Genomic DNA, 17,188 nt, shown 5'->3' with positions numbered 1-17,188 from the left:
CCGTAAAAAACAACAACAAAGCCGCGGGAAATTAAGGTTTGTTTACATCCGGCAGTTCGGCTGCTCTCTCTCTCTTTCTCTGCTTGTCTATACAGAGTACAACATTTAACCCTTCAATATATATGAGCAGTAAATAAGTGTTGCTTTCATATTCTTATGTAGAGTAATGACGATATGTTTTCACATGTGCGCACTTACATACGCGCAGTCTCACTTTTTTTTTTTACCATTAATGGTTAGCTACTTATATTGTTCCATTTATTAACATTAAATAACATTACAGGTACTTCAAACAACCATATTAATTTTTTTTACATTAATTTTACTACAGCTACAATCAGGGTCTTATTTTCTTCAGTTTTATATGTACAGTAGAACCAATCAGTCACTGGTTTTGTAAGCTTTAACATAAACAATGCCGGCAGCCGTCTCGTCTCCTCATTATTAATAAATTGTATTGTTAATTTTGCACACACAAACATAAGTTCAATAAAAACAAATTCAGAAACATTAATTAAAATACATATGAAGAGTAAATAAGTGTTGCTTTCATATTCTTATGTAAAGTAATGACGATACGTTTTTAAGTGTGCGCACTTACATACGCGATCTCTCTTTTTTCTTTACCATTATCGTTAGCTACTTCTATTGTTCCATTTATTAACATTAAATAACATTACTTAAAACAACCATATTAATTTTACTACAGCTACAACCAAGGTCTTATTTCCTTCAGTTTTATATGTAGAACCAGCCAGTCACTGGTTTTGTAATCAACGAAAACAATGCTATGTCATTTCCTCGTGTGTTTTAATATTCTACGTATTATTAATGAATTGTATTGCTCATTTTGCACACATAAACATTAATTCAATAAAAAAGACATTCAGTAATAAACAATAATGAATCTTTTGTACATAAGAGAAATGACGCTGTTTACACGATTATGCACGTCGTCTGCACGTTGGCGGGCCGTTCAAACCCGTCGAAATTCAAGTTTCCGCCGTCAAAATTTTTATATATTTTTTTGTGTGTGTTCCAATAAAATACGTTGAATTAAAAACTCGCGAAATTTGAGAAGCTACTATACGACATTTAACCCTTCAATATGTCTTCAAAGAGATCATGATGCAGAGAAAGTGGTGCTAGTGCTTCCAAGCATAAGCACAAGTCACTATCTATCCAGGAAAAAGGTGAATTTCCATGGTCCGGCACCGGTCAGGTCCCGAGGTTGCCGGACTAAAGAGGTACAACCTGTACTACAGTACTGTACAAGGGATCCTCGTCATACATTGTACTAATACTGTATACGACATTTCATATACTGTACCTGTATACATCACTAACAAATATAGGAAGAAATTTTCAAAATATGTCGACTGTATCATCCACTGTTTTATAATAAGTCTGTGTTAAAAACATAAATTATTCTAAATAATGTAAAAATAACCATAATAAGTAATAAAAGTGACCTACACGTGTTAAGATTTTACCACGCCAAAATACGTCAGTCACCCAACACGGCTGTGCACTCTGACATTGTTATATGTAAGTAACCACAAAATTTGCAAAAAGCCATCTCAATGTGTTAGTGTGTCTTATAAATAAAGAATATACAATATACTGTACAGTAATATAATATATACTGTACATGTAAAAGAAAAATTATGAAGAGGGATATAATCCAGAGCTGTAATTACCATGGTGCAAATGGAGTGGTGTAACAGTCACTGTTGCACATCGACTATAGTAATACTGTACCTCCGTTAGCCAGAACTTTCCCAAAGCCGTAATTAAAATTTGCTCGGAATATTTGGGAAAATTCTGAGTTTTGGAACGATTTTTTGAGGTTGAAAATCAGGCACATTTACTTAAAAATTCTGAGAAAAATACCGGAAAATCTCTCTAAAAATTTTTTCCGGGTCTGGGAACAAATTCCAAGGATGAAAATCAGACGCATTTTCTAAAAATTCTGGAAACTCCAAAATGTTTTTTCCGTGTCTGAGTGCAAATTCCAAGGATTAAATACATGTGCAATTTCTAGAAAATTCTGATAAACTTTTCCCAGTACCTGGAAAAATTCTAGAGATGGGTGACGTTTTCTGGATGTGAGAGTGTCGTCTCATTAGCCGGAAATCTCCCATTACTGGAAATGCTAAGCACCAATTGTTCCAGCTAACGGAGTTATCACTAATAATACCCACTTGTGCTACGTCGCCCATAAAACATGTGTGAAACTTTTGTGTTGCCTGCTAGAGACGTATTTTCTCTGGTGAGTGAGTACCATCCATTTTTTACCTTGCCTGAATTGCCCTCCTGTTGTGTTCATTTAAATTCAAAATGTAACATGTATGAGTAGCAATTAGTGATATATGCCTTCCGTTAGCTGAAGTATATACAGAATAGTAGTAGTATACATTACAGTAGAGGTATTATGTTTACAGTACTGTTTTAACAATATATTGAATGTGTACAGTGGTGTTCGTGCAAATAAATATAGCTCCGTGTGAGATACGTCATTTAGACTGGAAAATTTTCCTGTGAAGTGTGGAAAATTCCACTGTCTTTGCTGTAACACACAGCTCCATTCATGTTGCATCATCTAGATTTCTTCATTTTTTAAATATATTTATTTAACCAATCATTTAGATTATTTTGGTGAAAAAATGGTATCTAACTTAATTAGAATTGATTTTATTGACTCTGGTATCAACATTGGTTACGTTTTTTATAAAAGAATGGAGTCCCCATCATTACATCGTATCAAAATATTTTGTTTAAGGATCTCTTATTGGAAACGTCCAGTAGAGAATTTATTCAGGATCATTATGGAATCAAAATCATATACGTATCTAACATAATTAGAACAGACCCTGTGAATAAAAGTTTATACAGTACCTTTTAGCAAGGGTAAAGAAGGTGGTGGTGTGACTGAGTGAGAGAGGAAGGGAGGAGCAACCACTGGAGGGAGAATCTGACCATGCAGCCCCCCCCCCCCCAGCAAAGGGTCACCTCTAACTCAGTGCTTGTCACTGACTCCTGTGTCTCACTCATTTTGTAATTCATGATACAATATTTTTATTTTTTATTAATTAATTAGTAAAAATACATTACTGTAATAATCTGTACAATACTGTATATCTAATAGTCAAAATATGTCATCAGGAATGCATCTCCATACAGTATATGCAATGGTACCAAATTAGTTTCTCTAACACAATTAGAGTAGATGTCACAAAAAAGAGTGCGTATATATATATATTTTTTTTTGCAAGCAGCCTCGCACCTCGAAATAGCTTTTGTCTTTATTCAAGACATCTTCAGGTCAAAAGACCCACAAATCCCCCACCCAAAAATGAGTGACCTGACATTGCATCAGAAGGTCAGTAATAGGACACCACTAATCCCCCACCCTACCTGCACCTGACATTGTATTAGATCAGGTCAGTAACGAGAGCCACTAATTCCCCCCAGCTCCGTGTGAGTGGAAAATACCAGTTTTCGCTGTACCACACAACTTCATTCACAAGGTAACCTTTATCATATGGATTTTTAGTTTTTTAAATACAGGGTGGCACCCCAAATTCATGGGGGTTAGGTTCTCAAAATGGCCGCGAATCGTCAAATCCGTGAATAACATTTGTGGAGGGGGGTGGGTACATTTTTACTTGTTTACAAAGAAATGTATATTCCCTTCATGTGTTTGCCCTAAGGACAATTATTTCTTTTCCCAGTAGTATTGTATATATGTGTATGTCTGTAGACACACACACACACAAAACACTTACAAATAAATAATAATTGGAAAATCCTCTCACAAATAATCAGAAACAAATTTATCAAAAATGTAACAGTCTACCCTCATGTCTGTGCTCCATTAATAAAGTAATATCCCAGTGCATATAGTGCTTAGATTAAAAAAAAATGTTTGTTTACTCAGTGCATATAGTGCTTGAAATAAGCAAATCTTATATATTGTTTATACAATAATATGCATTTTATGGAAAAAATATATTGCACATAGATGCTAAATACAAAAATGAATAGAGGGACTTAAATGAGGTAGGATAAGGATAGGTACTTTAAAAATGTATGTTTTATTTCCGTAGACTTTATTTACTATTAACCGACCTTTTGGATTATCCGTTGGCCCCTTCCCCCCATATGTGGGCGGTTAATCGAGGTTTTACTGTATATATATAAGTATAGTCTGGTTTTACGGGGATATTTTTTAAACGGGAGGCCATTTACGCGGCACCTGTCAGAAGAGATAATTATTATTTACACGGTAAATTCCATCATGTACGCGGCAAGCAGCAGGGCGAGGTGCTGGGCACTGACGTCAGACTCGCGCCGGTGATTGAGCCACGTATCCTTACCACCCACGCACCCCCTCCGTCGCGCACTGTGATTGGTCTAGGCATCCTTGCCGCCCGCGTTCTCCGCTGCAGCGTCAGTCTCGCTGTCTCCGCGTATATTCTCTCGTGCCCAGGAACCAGTGCTTTTTTTTTCTTTCTACACAATGGCTTCATCTGGATCCCATCATAAAATTAAGATGTTATTTTTACCACAATGTGTACAGTATTGTGTCGGCAATAGCCAAAAAAAGGTGAGTCTGGCGATCGGCCCAGTATCTATTTCAATAAATCCCATAGGTTCTGTTATTCTATTTACACGTTTCGCTTCATACGCGGATCTCCATGGGTTTAATTAACCGTGTAATACCAGACTATACTGTGTATGTGTGTGTGTGTATATATATATACTGTATATATATATATATATATATATATATATATATATATATATATATATATATATATATATATATATATATATATATATATATATATATATATATATATATATATATATATATATATATATATTCTAGTAAAAATTGGAGAAGAACAATTTAAATTTTCTGTAACGAACCAATATGACAGCTTACCTTAAAACTTTGCACTTTCTTCGAGACTTCCTTGGGTCGACCAATGTCCCGACCTTGTAAGTCTACATCCGAATTAAAATATTCTTCAGCTGTGATGTTGCTGGGGTTGTTTAGACAGTAAGTCTCACTCTGCAAAACACATACACACAATTTGTGAGGCAGGAGAAATAGTTTTCTTCTTAGTACAAGAGTCACAAACTGTTTAGGATTATGGTACCTTTTTTATGTATTAGAAACAGACACTTGGACAAATATAGTTAAATATTGATAAGGTTACTTACCTCCTCGGAAGATGAAGGAGAGTTCTGTTTCTCCTCTACTTCTGCAATATTAAGGAAGGACTGGATTGGACTTCTGGGGGATGACTTCTCTTTGTCAGCATCAGTCAAGTGTTCAGTTCGAGTCTTTGTTACAAGTTCAACATTAATAGCAGAAAATACCTGTTGGAAAATTCAAATGCTGACAAAAGTATCTGCATACCATAGAAAACTACAACAAGCTGTACTGCATAACAGTTAAGGTCCTCTACTAAGGTCTGCATGATTTTCTGCCCGTTCTCTAAATTTTTGGTAAGATTCATGATAATATCTCCAAAAATTTTTGTGGAAAGAGAAAAAAAGAACCACCCACCACTTAGCCATTTTTTAATCTAGTATTGATATAATGGGCATACAGTATATTCCATCACATGTTGCAAACCTATAACATAATTTTCCGATATAAAAATTGAAGCATAACCCAAGCAACATCCTGAAAAGCATATGTGAACCAGTTTTTGATGAAGGTCTAACCCCCCTGAGGCAAAAATAGACATCTAAGATGGGTGAGATACTGTTATATGGTGAGAGTAGAGGAAGACCAAACCATAATAAAAGATATTGGATTAGGTTCCATAAAATTGAAGACCCCAAGGATGCCCATGAATTAGAGGGAAAGGTAAGGTGTTGAAAGAAATTAAACATCTTGAGATAGACCTGCAGAACTTCAGGATTTGATTGAAGATTGGACACCTGAAGGAATGTTTAACAGTTGCAATTGATGCTCAAAAAACACAAAATGATTATTGTTCATCATTGTTAGCAAGCTGAAATGTGCATTTCTGTCATGGAAAATTTTTGGTGCTCTACTGCTATTGTTCTGTAAATGCAGTCCACTAATCCCCCACCCTACCTCCACCTGACATTGAGTCAGGTCAGATCCCACCTCTTCCCCCCCCCCCAAAAAAAAAATACTTTAACTTTCATCTTTATTCAAGACATTTTCGGAAAATTCTCTTGATTTTCAACCTCGGAAAATTAGTTCCTAAAGCCAGAAATTTTTGGAAAATTTCTGTTTTGGAAATGATTTTCTGAGCAAATTTCAATTCCAGCTATCGGAGATTTCCGGGTCTGAGTGATTCCGGCTAATGGAGATATTACTGTATATGGATCTGATGTTCCTCCCATTTTCAGGGATCCTTAACCCCTTCAGCACAATGCCCTATGCTGAATAACATGTCTCAACCCTTTGAGTATAATGATTTAATCCTCTAAGTACAGTGATATTAATTCCTTGAATATGATGATACTGTACAGTGATCCCTCGGTTAACGAGCGCCTCAGTTAACGAGATTTCGGCTAACGATTTACCTTCCATAAGATTCTTAACTTCGGTTAACGAGCAATCCCTCGATTAACGAGTTTTTTACGAGCTGACTTCAACATGTTTTCGCTTGCATTTGGCGGTCCACCAGCTGTAGTATTAGTCCGCCAATACAGTAATCGGTTTTAGGGCTTAAATTCCTTACTATTTTAGTAAATATCAAGAAGTTTATACTATTCAATAATTTTAAAAGTTTAATATTAACTTTTTAGTCATTTTAACAATTATTGAACATAATTGAAGGTAAAGAAACTAGTTTCTGGCGTGCCATCCAGCCTGTTAACACACCAGACAGGCGTTAGTCTCTCTCTGTTTTCAGTGGAGGTAACATCTTGCTTGAGACTCTCTTCAACTGAACGCTTTTTTTCTGTTTCCAAGCAAATTATTGGTCATTTTGAAATTTATTTTACATATTGACAATATATAATGCAGTGCAGTGTTGATTTAAAGAAAATAATCTTGAAATACACCAAGAGAACTAAAATTTTATGAGTGAAATGGTGCCATGGGGTGACTTCTCTTCCACCCCAATGCCTTCTCTTCTCCCTTCTCCTTCACCCCCATTCTAATTCCCATCATCATCATCATCATCCAGGAGCCTTCTACATACAAACCTCAAAGTAAGTGTACTTTTCTACCTTTTTTGTTGAATTTAGGCAATTTTCGGTGAGCTGGAACCAATTACCCAAAAACCCATTGAAACAATGGTTTCGGTTAACGAGTTTTTCGGTTAACGAGCAACCTGCTGGAACGGATTGTGCTCGTTAACCGAGGGACCACTGTACTTAAAATAGAAGGGTTAAGTCATTGTACTCAAAGGTAAATGGCTTCAACACAAGTCAAAAGTTTTTTCAATGGAAAATTAAATTCTCTAAAAGGAAAGTCTGTACCGGGTAAGTGCATACAAAAACACAGGAACAAGAAGAGCTTACCTTACAATCATGACCATTAACGTCTTCACTTCGGTCACTCCGCCAGCCCCATATACCAGCTTTATCTCTAGGGAAAAGAAACAAAAATGAAATTACAAGTTAACCTTCTGGTACTCCTGGCCATGATTGGAAATCTCACCCCCTCACAGGCTTTCGACGCAGGTTGTATCTGAAACAGGAATGATTTTTCCCATTTTAATAAACATTGGGTATAGCGAAACAGACTCAAACTGCACCCTTAGAGATGCATCTGTCAGCCCATGAGGTTAGTGGGAGGAACTTAGGTGGTTGGTCCACTGTTCCTGCATTTCTGATTATGGGAGCAGTGCTCTCTGTAATATACAGCTGAGAGGGAAGGGTTCTGCCAGCAAGGGAATGCTTTGTGATACGATTTGTATCGAAAGACCATGAGAGGGTTAAAGGAATGAAAAGTATTAAATTATCATATATGAGTAAATTAAGACATTGGAATATAATTACCAAATAAATAGTTGTATGTTTAAAAAAGAAGACCATTAGTATTTACATAAGGTTACTTCCCTGAGATCCCCACGAATGGTGCACATAGGGCAGTGCACTTTAGGCTCGCTCTAAAACATTTGCTGTGACCTCCGCAAGCCTTTTGACATTTGCATTTAATTAATTCATACAACATCTTTTGTGCCTGGGTTAAGGTGGTCCATATGGAGTCTATCTTTTCTGATGTGTATCTATTTGTCAGCTCCAATTACTGTATTGGGGCCTTGGTAACAAACCCGTTTGACGTGCTGTGTAAGAGCATCTTCTGTTGGGGCTATACTGTCTATTGTTCTATTGCTTTTTGAAAAGAGCTGTTATCTTGTCTTGGTAATGCTGGAATATTCAACTGTTCTATCATAGAGGTAGATTAAAAAATCTTCTAAAACAGAAAAAGTGCTCTTGGGTAGTTTTTGTGATCCTCATGACAATGTTATCAAACTCTCTGTTAGCTTTTGGGTAACAGACCATGCATCCCAAGTAGACTTTTCCTATTATTGAAGAAGGAGGTTATGTCACACTCAGTTAAGGCTAAAACACTGGTAATGTTTTGGCCTTTTCTGGTCCGAGCTTATGGGCTATGGTGTGCACTGGGATATAGTTAAAGTGTTTTCCCACACCATATGCAATCTACAGTTCCTTAACCCCTACGCCCGGATTGACATTCCGGAATGTCCATCTAGGGCATCCCGGTTGACGTTCCGGAACGCGGGCCTTTTCACGGCCTTCTTTGAATGCCCAGGGCAGGTTATCAGGTTCGAGCGTGACTATTTGTCTGTCACACCACACGTTCGGCCACAGGGAAGTTTCTGGAATTTAAGTACCGGGTACCACCTTTTGTTTGTTTCAATTCCATTGTTTGTCCATTTTAACATGTTGTATCAAAGTAATATTGCTAAAAGTAGTGTACTGTAGTTGTATTGTAGTGTAGTATTACTGGAAAATAATGCTATGATTATGTTATAAATATACTGTATATATTTGTGGAATTATTATTTCAATAATTATTTATATGCATTACTTGCTCTACCAAACACAAAGACAGCCTGGCGACAGACTGCGTGCGTGTCGCCGAGCACTTTTTATGAAAAATAATGCAAATAAAATATTCTAAATTAATTATTTGCAGGAAATAAATATTATGATCAGCAAATATATGCATTACTGGCCATCCCAGACACAAAGGCAAGCAGAAAATGGCAGCTAAGTGTGTAGTGACCACGAGCGCTAGCCCTCAAAACAACACTGTTCCCTTATCTCCCTCGCCACTGCGGCCCCAGGGAAGTTTCTAGAGGGTCAATATATAGTTTTTATTACTTATTTTTATTGTTTAAAACTTTTATATTGTTAGTTGCAGACCTATAATATAGTTTTCATCCACCTCATTTCAAGTAGGCAGGATCTACCCCTGTGTACAATACCAGTACCTATATATAAATACTGACAACATAAGAATTTGTGGTAAATTTTTACTTTCGGACATGGGTCCCTAGGGGTTGACCAATATGGTTTTCCAGTGTATTTTGGTGTGTTTTAAACGAACTTGACCTTCATTTTCTTGGAGGAAATTGCTTGTTTTTGCTCCACCTCAACCCGCCAACAATAACAGGGGAGAGCCTGGGAAATAGGAGTTTTTAGGTGGGGGAGAACACGAAAACGAGTCCTCTAACCTAACAACTTAACGTAACGTAACTTAACATAACCTTACCTAACCGCTAGCCAAGGAATGCGCCCCCGGAGCCCCGGTAGGCCTAGCTTAAACTAACCTAACACTCAACAGATGTTGGGAGAACACCTCAATTACTTAGGGATTGGATAGCATGATTGTCTTTCATAAAACTCGGCAATAAACTTAAAATAATTGTAAGAGCATGAATCACACCCAACCTCCACCACGGCCATTGTCAGACTGGTGATTGAAATTTAAATCTGTACCCAGGCTGCTCCCTTTGAAAAAATTCAAATGTGATTGGTCGAAAAAAATTTGCATGATGAGATCGATACATCATTGGTCACGACTGGATGACGTCAGTCAACATTGTGCATGCATGATGTAAACACACTCATAATTAACTCGGTTTCACGCTAATAACATCTCTTCACAGAGACAAAGACTGAAAAGTACGTAAAATCAATTAAACTCAATTGTGTCGCTATTTTCCATTTTTTAATGGTAAATGGGGTTCAAAATGCTCAGAATAGGGAGATCTAAATGTTTCGGTAGTTTATAACTTTGGGGCGCACTGTGTCCGAAAGTAAAATAAAACCGAACTTGTTTATCAATTGGTACAACACAAGTTATCTTGTTATCCTTGCTGCAAAACCAGTCTAAGTTTTTTTTTTAAATTAACAGACATATGGACCAACCTTTCAAAGCTAATTTTCTCTGTGTCAATATATGTTATGGCTACAGGAGTTGTTAGCCTATGTGACACCATACCAGGATGAGGTCGCAGATACGAATGAGCCTGATCTGGGGGCAAGGTTCGCATATTTTCCATGTACACCTGTAAAGAGACAAGAAAACGTTCCTATAATTATTACATACAAAATAACAAAACTATAAATTATTGATTCTAAAATTGAGAGTAACAATGACTTGTGTAAGGGTGATGGAACCTCTGTAAGTGATATTAATATCTTTCACCAAAGCAGACACCATGGTTTTGTGCCTCCCACGACATGGGAGTGAAAGTGAAGGAATTCATCCTGAAACCCCATTTTATAATAAGCATAGACCCAGAAGGAATAATTAATTCCTTCCTTAGCAGGCCAAAATGTAAGAGAATTGGTAGATGTGGCCTGTACTAGAAAATTAAGTTTCCACTTCAAGTTGGAGTCACCATCCTATTACCTACCTGCTAGTTAAACCCACAGTTCCTCACAAGGGAATAATGGCATTGTACATAGGAATTTTTATTATATTGCTGTACAGCAATTAATGTGGCTACAGCAATATACTGTACAGGTGCTCCTCTACTTACGAACGAGTTACGTTCCTGAGGCTTGTTTGTAAGTCCAATTGTTTGAAAGTCCAACTTTACTCTTGTAGATACCAAATATATTGTAAAAATTGAAAAGATTATGGATATTTAGTACAGCTATACCCTTTAATACAGCCTTAAAACCTGGCTCACTCTTCTCCTCTTAGGTAATATTTGTTCTATCTGGAATTTTCTTCAAAATAATCCAGTCTAATCCACATTAAACACCTGTTCTGGCAGGTAACCCCCCTCAGCAATGATGTTTGTATCTCTGAAAGTTTGTAAGTTGAATGTTCTTAAGTAGAGGAGCACCTGTGTTGTACTAGTATATCGCTATAGCTGTAGCTGTATTAATCACTTATCGCGATATAATATGCCTCAACTGATGAATAAGTAACCCACCAGAATCTGAGTCTGACAATAACATCTCTTACACAGAATATTTTAAAAGAAAGGAGACATCAGAATCCCACCTAACAGAGAACACGCCAGCTATAAAGCCCAAAAATCCAAGCAAACTTCCTCTTCACCTCTGCTTCTATAAGTCTGTAGCATGTTCGTAAGCGAGAGATACCTTAGATACATTTAGAGGATCAAGACGACAATAAGGCTTCTTCGAGTCCTTGATATAGCGAAGAATGTTGTTTGCCCCTACAGGACAAAACAATGAATGAGTGAGGTTTATGGCATAAGGTTGAAACTGAACTGAAAATGCCTCAATTAAAGAAACACCATCAAGGTCATTTCTTATACGTAATATTTTTGTCATAAAAAACAAGGAAAAATCTGAGGCAAGCTGAGTATCTGAAGTGGAAGGAGACACACTAGTTCCAGACTTCCAACCCAACAGCCAATTCATAACTCCATACAACTTTTTACGATCACTACCACAAGAGGCTACTTGACTTCTATAGTATTCAATTTTGTGTGTTCTCACTGAACAAACAACACCCCTACATGCAGTCATATACTCTGATCTAAATCAGTCTCTTCACTGCCTTTGCCACTCTCGTTCAGCACTTCTTCCATATACAGTACACTCTAGGACTAAAGTCGTGGACAGCCGCACAGAACCTACACAAGTAACCTCTGGCAATACAGAAAATCATAAGTTAAAACTATGATATGACAAATAAAATAAGAAGTTTAATAAGGTTAAAAATTCTAAATATAAAATAAAACACTGCTTAAGAAATCACCTGCAGTTAAGCTCCTCTATTGCAGTTTAAAAATTTTCTCATTGCCAAACATCACTATTGTAGGTTTTTGCGGCTATCCACGACTTCTGTCCTAGAGCATACTTAACATATTGCTTTCTATTTTCCACAGGGTAACTTCTGCATTTATCCCATTCTACTCCATTCATCTATCTAAACCAGAAGAAAGTGAATTTGAAAGTGACCCACCTGTCCGGTCTCATGGTCAACCTCCATCATAGTTGCCCCATCAGCTGGGAGAAAAATAATTTTTTTTATAAAAAAACAAACAGATGCAAGGAAAATTTATATTCATATATCAAGAAATATTAATATTGTACTGTAGTACTTTAAAAACATAGCTGGAAGTGAAGAATTTTTCTATAAATTAAGAAAAACCTTTGCAGGATATAAAGGATTGAAAAAATAAACCAAATTAAGCCAACTTCACAAAACTAGATTTCTGGACAACATGGACTCAATCTGACCCCTCTTTACTTTTTCTGGGAAAAATTTAAGAATTCCGAGATATTTCAAGTTACTCCAATTTTGTTTAGTTGATATCATTCAGGTTATATCCATAACAATCGGAAAATATTAGAATACTGTTTTATGGATTCGAATCCAAATTACTGTATTACTGTACTGTACATGATCATAACATTTTCACCCCAATATGAACTACTTCAGGAGATGCTACACTTCTGAGTACTCATTTGTAAATAATTTATTTATTTTTGCGGCACATTTAATATATTTTTTAAAATGAAATGTACAGTTCATTAAAAAGTTATATCAAAAAAATATATTACCTTATTTATTATTAAAGGGGATACTGTACAGTGGTCCAATCAGATTTGATATAGGAATAATGAGCCTAACAAGAGCTAATAGGTACCTGTACGATATGACACTTGATGTGTAAATGTGCTGGAGGTGGGGATACTGGCCTTGCCTTGTTTGCCAGTTTGATTTTATTTATTCATTATTGTATTCTTGCATGATCAACCTCTTAATATTTACCAATTACACTTTGTAAATTAGACGATCTCCCACCAATTACATTTCAGGACGCTATCATCCTGCCAAATTCTGAAATAAATATGTTAGGCCTCACCATTTCCTCCAATATCTCCTGGAAATCACACATCCTTAGTATAGCTAAAGCTGCCTCCCGAAAGTTGGGAATGCTGTACAGATGCCGTAGCTACTTCACTCCTGAGCAGTTGCTCCAAGTATATAAGGGATTCATTCGTCCTAACTTGAAGTATTGCTCTCATATCTGGGGTGGCTCTTCTTCTGTCCAACTATTAGATAGGGTAGAATCAAAGGCATTTCGTCTTATTAACTCTCCTCCTTTAGTCGACAATCTTTCTTCCCTTTCTCTTCGCCGCAATGTTGCTTCTCTCTCTCTTTTACAGGTACTTTAACGGGTAATGTTCGGTGGATTTGGCATCCTGTGTACCGCCGGCAAGGCCGTGGGCTCGTAACACACATCTTGCCAGCGGTGCCCACCGTTTCTCTGTGGATGTCGGTCACACGAGAATAACCCGTTATAGTACATCCTTCTTTTCTCACACAGCCAAACTGTGGAATGCTTTGCCTTCTTCTGTGTTTCCATACTTATACAATCTGCCTCACTTTAAAAAGCTGGTTTTCCGGCATCTTCGTGTAAATTAACACAATATAACCTTTTTGTTCTCTATTTTCAATTCTTTCTGTTCTTCTCCCCCCCCGGCCCCGTTGTGGGTCATATGACCAGTGCCCGGGTGGGCTAATTCCCGTAAAAAAAAAAAAAAAAATGGTGTATGTTTTATCATAAACAATATAACATAAGGTTTTGAATAATAGAAGAAAATACAATAAAGGAAAAATGTAAAAGGAAACACACATGACATTTATTGCACATTAAAATACAAACTAAGGGGGGGGATAATGAGTGGCTGCTTAGTGCAGTGGCCCCCAGAACTCCCCAAAACTTGGTTAAACTCCAGACAATCAATAAATCTGGACATCGTTTCCCCACAAATTTTCCAGACTTTTGGGGTATAATCTATTATAAAAATCTTGTATTAAAAGTCAAATTATAGAAAATTTCTCTACCTTTTGAAATTAAGAAATAATGTTCTGTACCAAAATACATTTGATTTATACCATTTATCTCTACAAATGAAGAAATACCCTGCATTTAATTCTTAATTCAAAATATTTATCTGTACAAATAATGAGACACCCAACATTTAATGAAATATTTCCTATTAAAATATTTCTCGAAACCTTATTCAACAATACACAACACCATACATACACTAGAATATTAAATACAAAAAATGAATAATTAGTTTTTCTGTAGAATTAGGAACACTGCCTCAGGTGTCAAATGAACACAGTATCTTCTGCTAAACCAAATTAAGTGAATACCCAGTAAAGAATGGTGAGATACTGTATTTAATAACTAGAGCAGCAACATCAAAATAAAAAGTGAAATGTTTCAAAGACTTCAAAATGTTCTTCAGTGTCCAATAAACTAAAACAGTAACCTTACTCTGCCCCTTGAAGATATAGCTACGGCTCCCACGCTGCCAACTCGTTTGGTCAAATCCAATCAGCGTAGTATCAATTCGAACGCTAGACCCACTTTTATACACCCTATATGTGTCACTCGGACACATGCGTGACACCAACGGCACTGCAACAGATAAATTACATTTCATTTAAATCCTTCTTCACATAAGAAAATACAATTTCATGGGAGAAAATGTTCTAATATTATAAAGGCTGTTACAGTATGAGTTCTGTAACACAATCAGAACACTTTATACCTTCAGTCCATCAACAGTAATGAAAGGTGGACTCCTTGGAGTGACCAATTCATTAAAGGAAGAACAGCTCATCCACTGTTAAGACATGGTAAACCTGTGAATGTATTTTGGTCACTCTCAAGATTATCCTCATGCTATGGTAAGGGAGTCATTGTATCAAGGAGCTATTGTATATATTAAATCCAGAAATGTAATTAAAGTCATTAAATGAAATATCTCAATATGGATTCTTGTAATACAAATAAGGTAATCCATCTTCCAGACACTGTACACTATATAAATCTAATGGAGATAATGCTTTAAGGTAGAAAAGAGGGTTCTCGTTATACATTGTATCGATATACGTCATTTCACAAATACGTCGCTAACACACACAGGAAGATAATTATAATTACACATTATTTGTATTTGTATCCAAATACGGTGAATAAATAGGGTTAAAACATCTAATATAATGTTAAAATAACTACATAATAAGTAATAAAAGTGCCTTACAAATGCCAAGTTTCTACCACAATAAAACACTAACAACAACTTACCCCAACTAGTAAATTCCCACTTCATCTCAACATAAAAGTCTGGTGCCTGTGAAGGAGAAAACAGCAATTCATGAAATACCTTAAATACCAATATACAGTATAATGCATTTAATTTCAAACATCCCAGTTGCTGAAACAGTTTCCACTTCATCATTATTATCGAATATAATTCCCCAACCAATTTAACCTATCATAACCTTTTGCACAACACAATCCATGGTTCATTTCACAAAAATGTAAAATATCTTCCCAAAACATTGTGGTATCGGAAAACTTTTGTAATTTGTTTTATCTATCCAATAATTGGAAACAGTTACTAATGGCTTGTACTAACGATGAACAGAGACAAATAATTCATTTATTTGTACTGTAATGCCATTTTCAACTATTTCTCTCACACTCTACGAAACTAATAACTCAAAGCAATAAAATAAAATGCAGTAGAAGTTACCTCTTTGAGCTTAGCCAACAAACCAGGAATACCCGCGACACGTGAGGAATAACGCTGCATGTCACGCCCCTCCAGTACAATGCCCAGAAGCTCTGGGTCACCTGTTGCTGTGGCCTCCTGTAATACTATCATGATATGCTTAACTTAGCTTCTACTCATTCTTTTTTGCTCCATGCTAGCTCATATTTCTGATCACCACTACCATCTACCCACAACTGAAAAAACTCTACTTATGCAAGAACTGGCAGTATGTATAATAAAAGAGTTAAGGAGCAATTCTAAATAATCATTCACATTACAAAAGCTGTCAGTCAAGCCAGTTATATTATTTTACCTAAAGTAAAATAAAATCATTACAATGCAAGACCACAATTTTACTCCTGTCCCTGAAATTTCAACATAAGCTTTATAGGAACCAGAGAGATTAACAGTCTCATCCTTATGGAGAGTACTGACAGTGTGATGAGAACACTATTGTAAGAGATCTCACATTTTATAATTAAGTAAATGAAGAATGGTTTGTAAAGACAAAATTTTTATAACCCAGTGATACTTCTGTCCTGCATGTCAATGATATGTGCAAATCCTTCAGAAACCTATTTCATTTTAAAGATAAGGAATCCCTCTTTATGTTGGAAAGACTGCAGTCTAACAACTACAGGCAAACATGATGGGTTGGACATAAAGAACCTACAGGACAGTGAGTCAATAACCATTACAGCACCATTGGCATATGTCCTAATATTAAGAATGAAATTACAGCAAACACATGTAAATAACAGGAGAAAGAAAGAAGGATATGCCAAAAAATAAAAAACAAGAACATAATAAAAGAACTTCTTATAGGCAAGAGAAGTGGTCTTACAGTGTTCATGAGGAAAACAATAACTCTTTCATAACTATCAATAAGAATAAGTGCATCCACTGTTTTCCTTTCAGAATTATCAATAAAAGAAAAAAACATCCCGTTTATTTATTTCTGAATTATCCATAAAAGAGAGAACACACACATTACTTGTATCACAACTATCACTAAAAAGAGGGGAACATACTTTTCTTCTTTCAAAATTATCATTGGTCAATGTTTCCATATACAACTAAGCACATCTGATCTAGTACAGGTATTGTATAGTCACCCCCAAAAGTCCTATCATCT

General features: G+C 36.1%; 1 protein-coding gene across 6 annotated transcripts in view; it reads right to left on the bottom strand.

Moving 5' to 3' along the window:
• Positions 1 to 17,188, bottom strand: part of LOC121874540 (ankyrin repeat domain-containing protein 13D-like) — a 47,531-nt gene that overhangs the window by 25,486 nt on the left and 4,857 nt on the right. For 5 of the 6 annotated variants that reach the window (XR_006090441.1, XM_042378710.1, XM_042378711.1 and 2 more), the window contains 8 exons: positions 16,033 to 16,157; positions 15,582 to 15,627; positions 14,766 to 14,909; positions 12,431 to 12,474; positions 10,408 to 10,547; positions 7,525 to 7,591; positions 5,233 to 5,391; positions 4,952 to 5,080 (listed from right to left, as the gene is read on the bottom strand). Coding sequence is in view for 5 of the 6 variants with exons in the window: in XM_042378710.1 (XP_042234644.1) it covers positions 4,952 to 5,080; positions 5,233 to 5,391; positions 7,525 to 7,591; positions 10,408 to 10,547; positions 12,431 to 12,474; positions 14,766 to 14,909; positions 15,582 to 15,627; positions 16,033 to 16,157 (854 nt within the window). In the remaining variant the exon portion in view is untranslated. The remainder of the gene's footprint in view (positions 1 to 4,951; positions 5,081 to 5,232; positions 5,392 to 7,524; positions 7,592 to 10,407; positions 10,548 to 12,430; positions 12,475 to 14,765; positions 14,910 to 15,581; positions 15,628 to 16,032; positions 16,158 to 17,188) is intronic. The other variant, XM_042378712.1, reaches the window with a different exon arrangement.

This window comes from Homarus americanus, unplaced genomic scaffold, assembly GCF_018991925.1.
Source record: "Homarus americanus isolate GMGI-L3 unplaced genomic scaffold, GMGI_Hamer_2.0 scaffold34360, whole genome shotgun sequence".
Classification (NCBI taxonomy): domain Eukaryota; kingdom Metazoa; phylum Arthropoda; class Malacostraca; order Decapoda; family Nephropidae; genus Homarus; species Homarus americanus.
The sequence above is the reverse complement of the archived record's forward strand: the minus strand, read 5'-3'. Positions and strand labels throughout refer to the sequence as shown.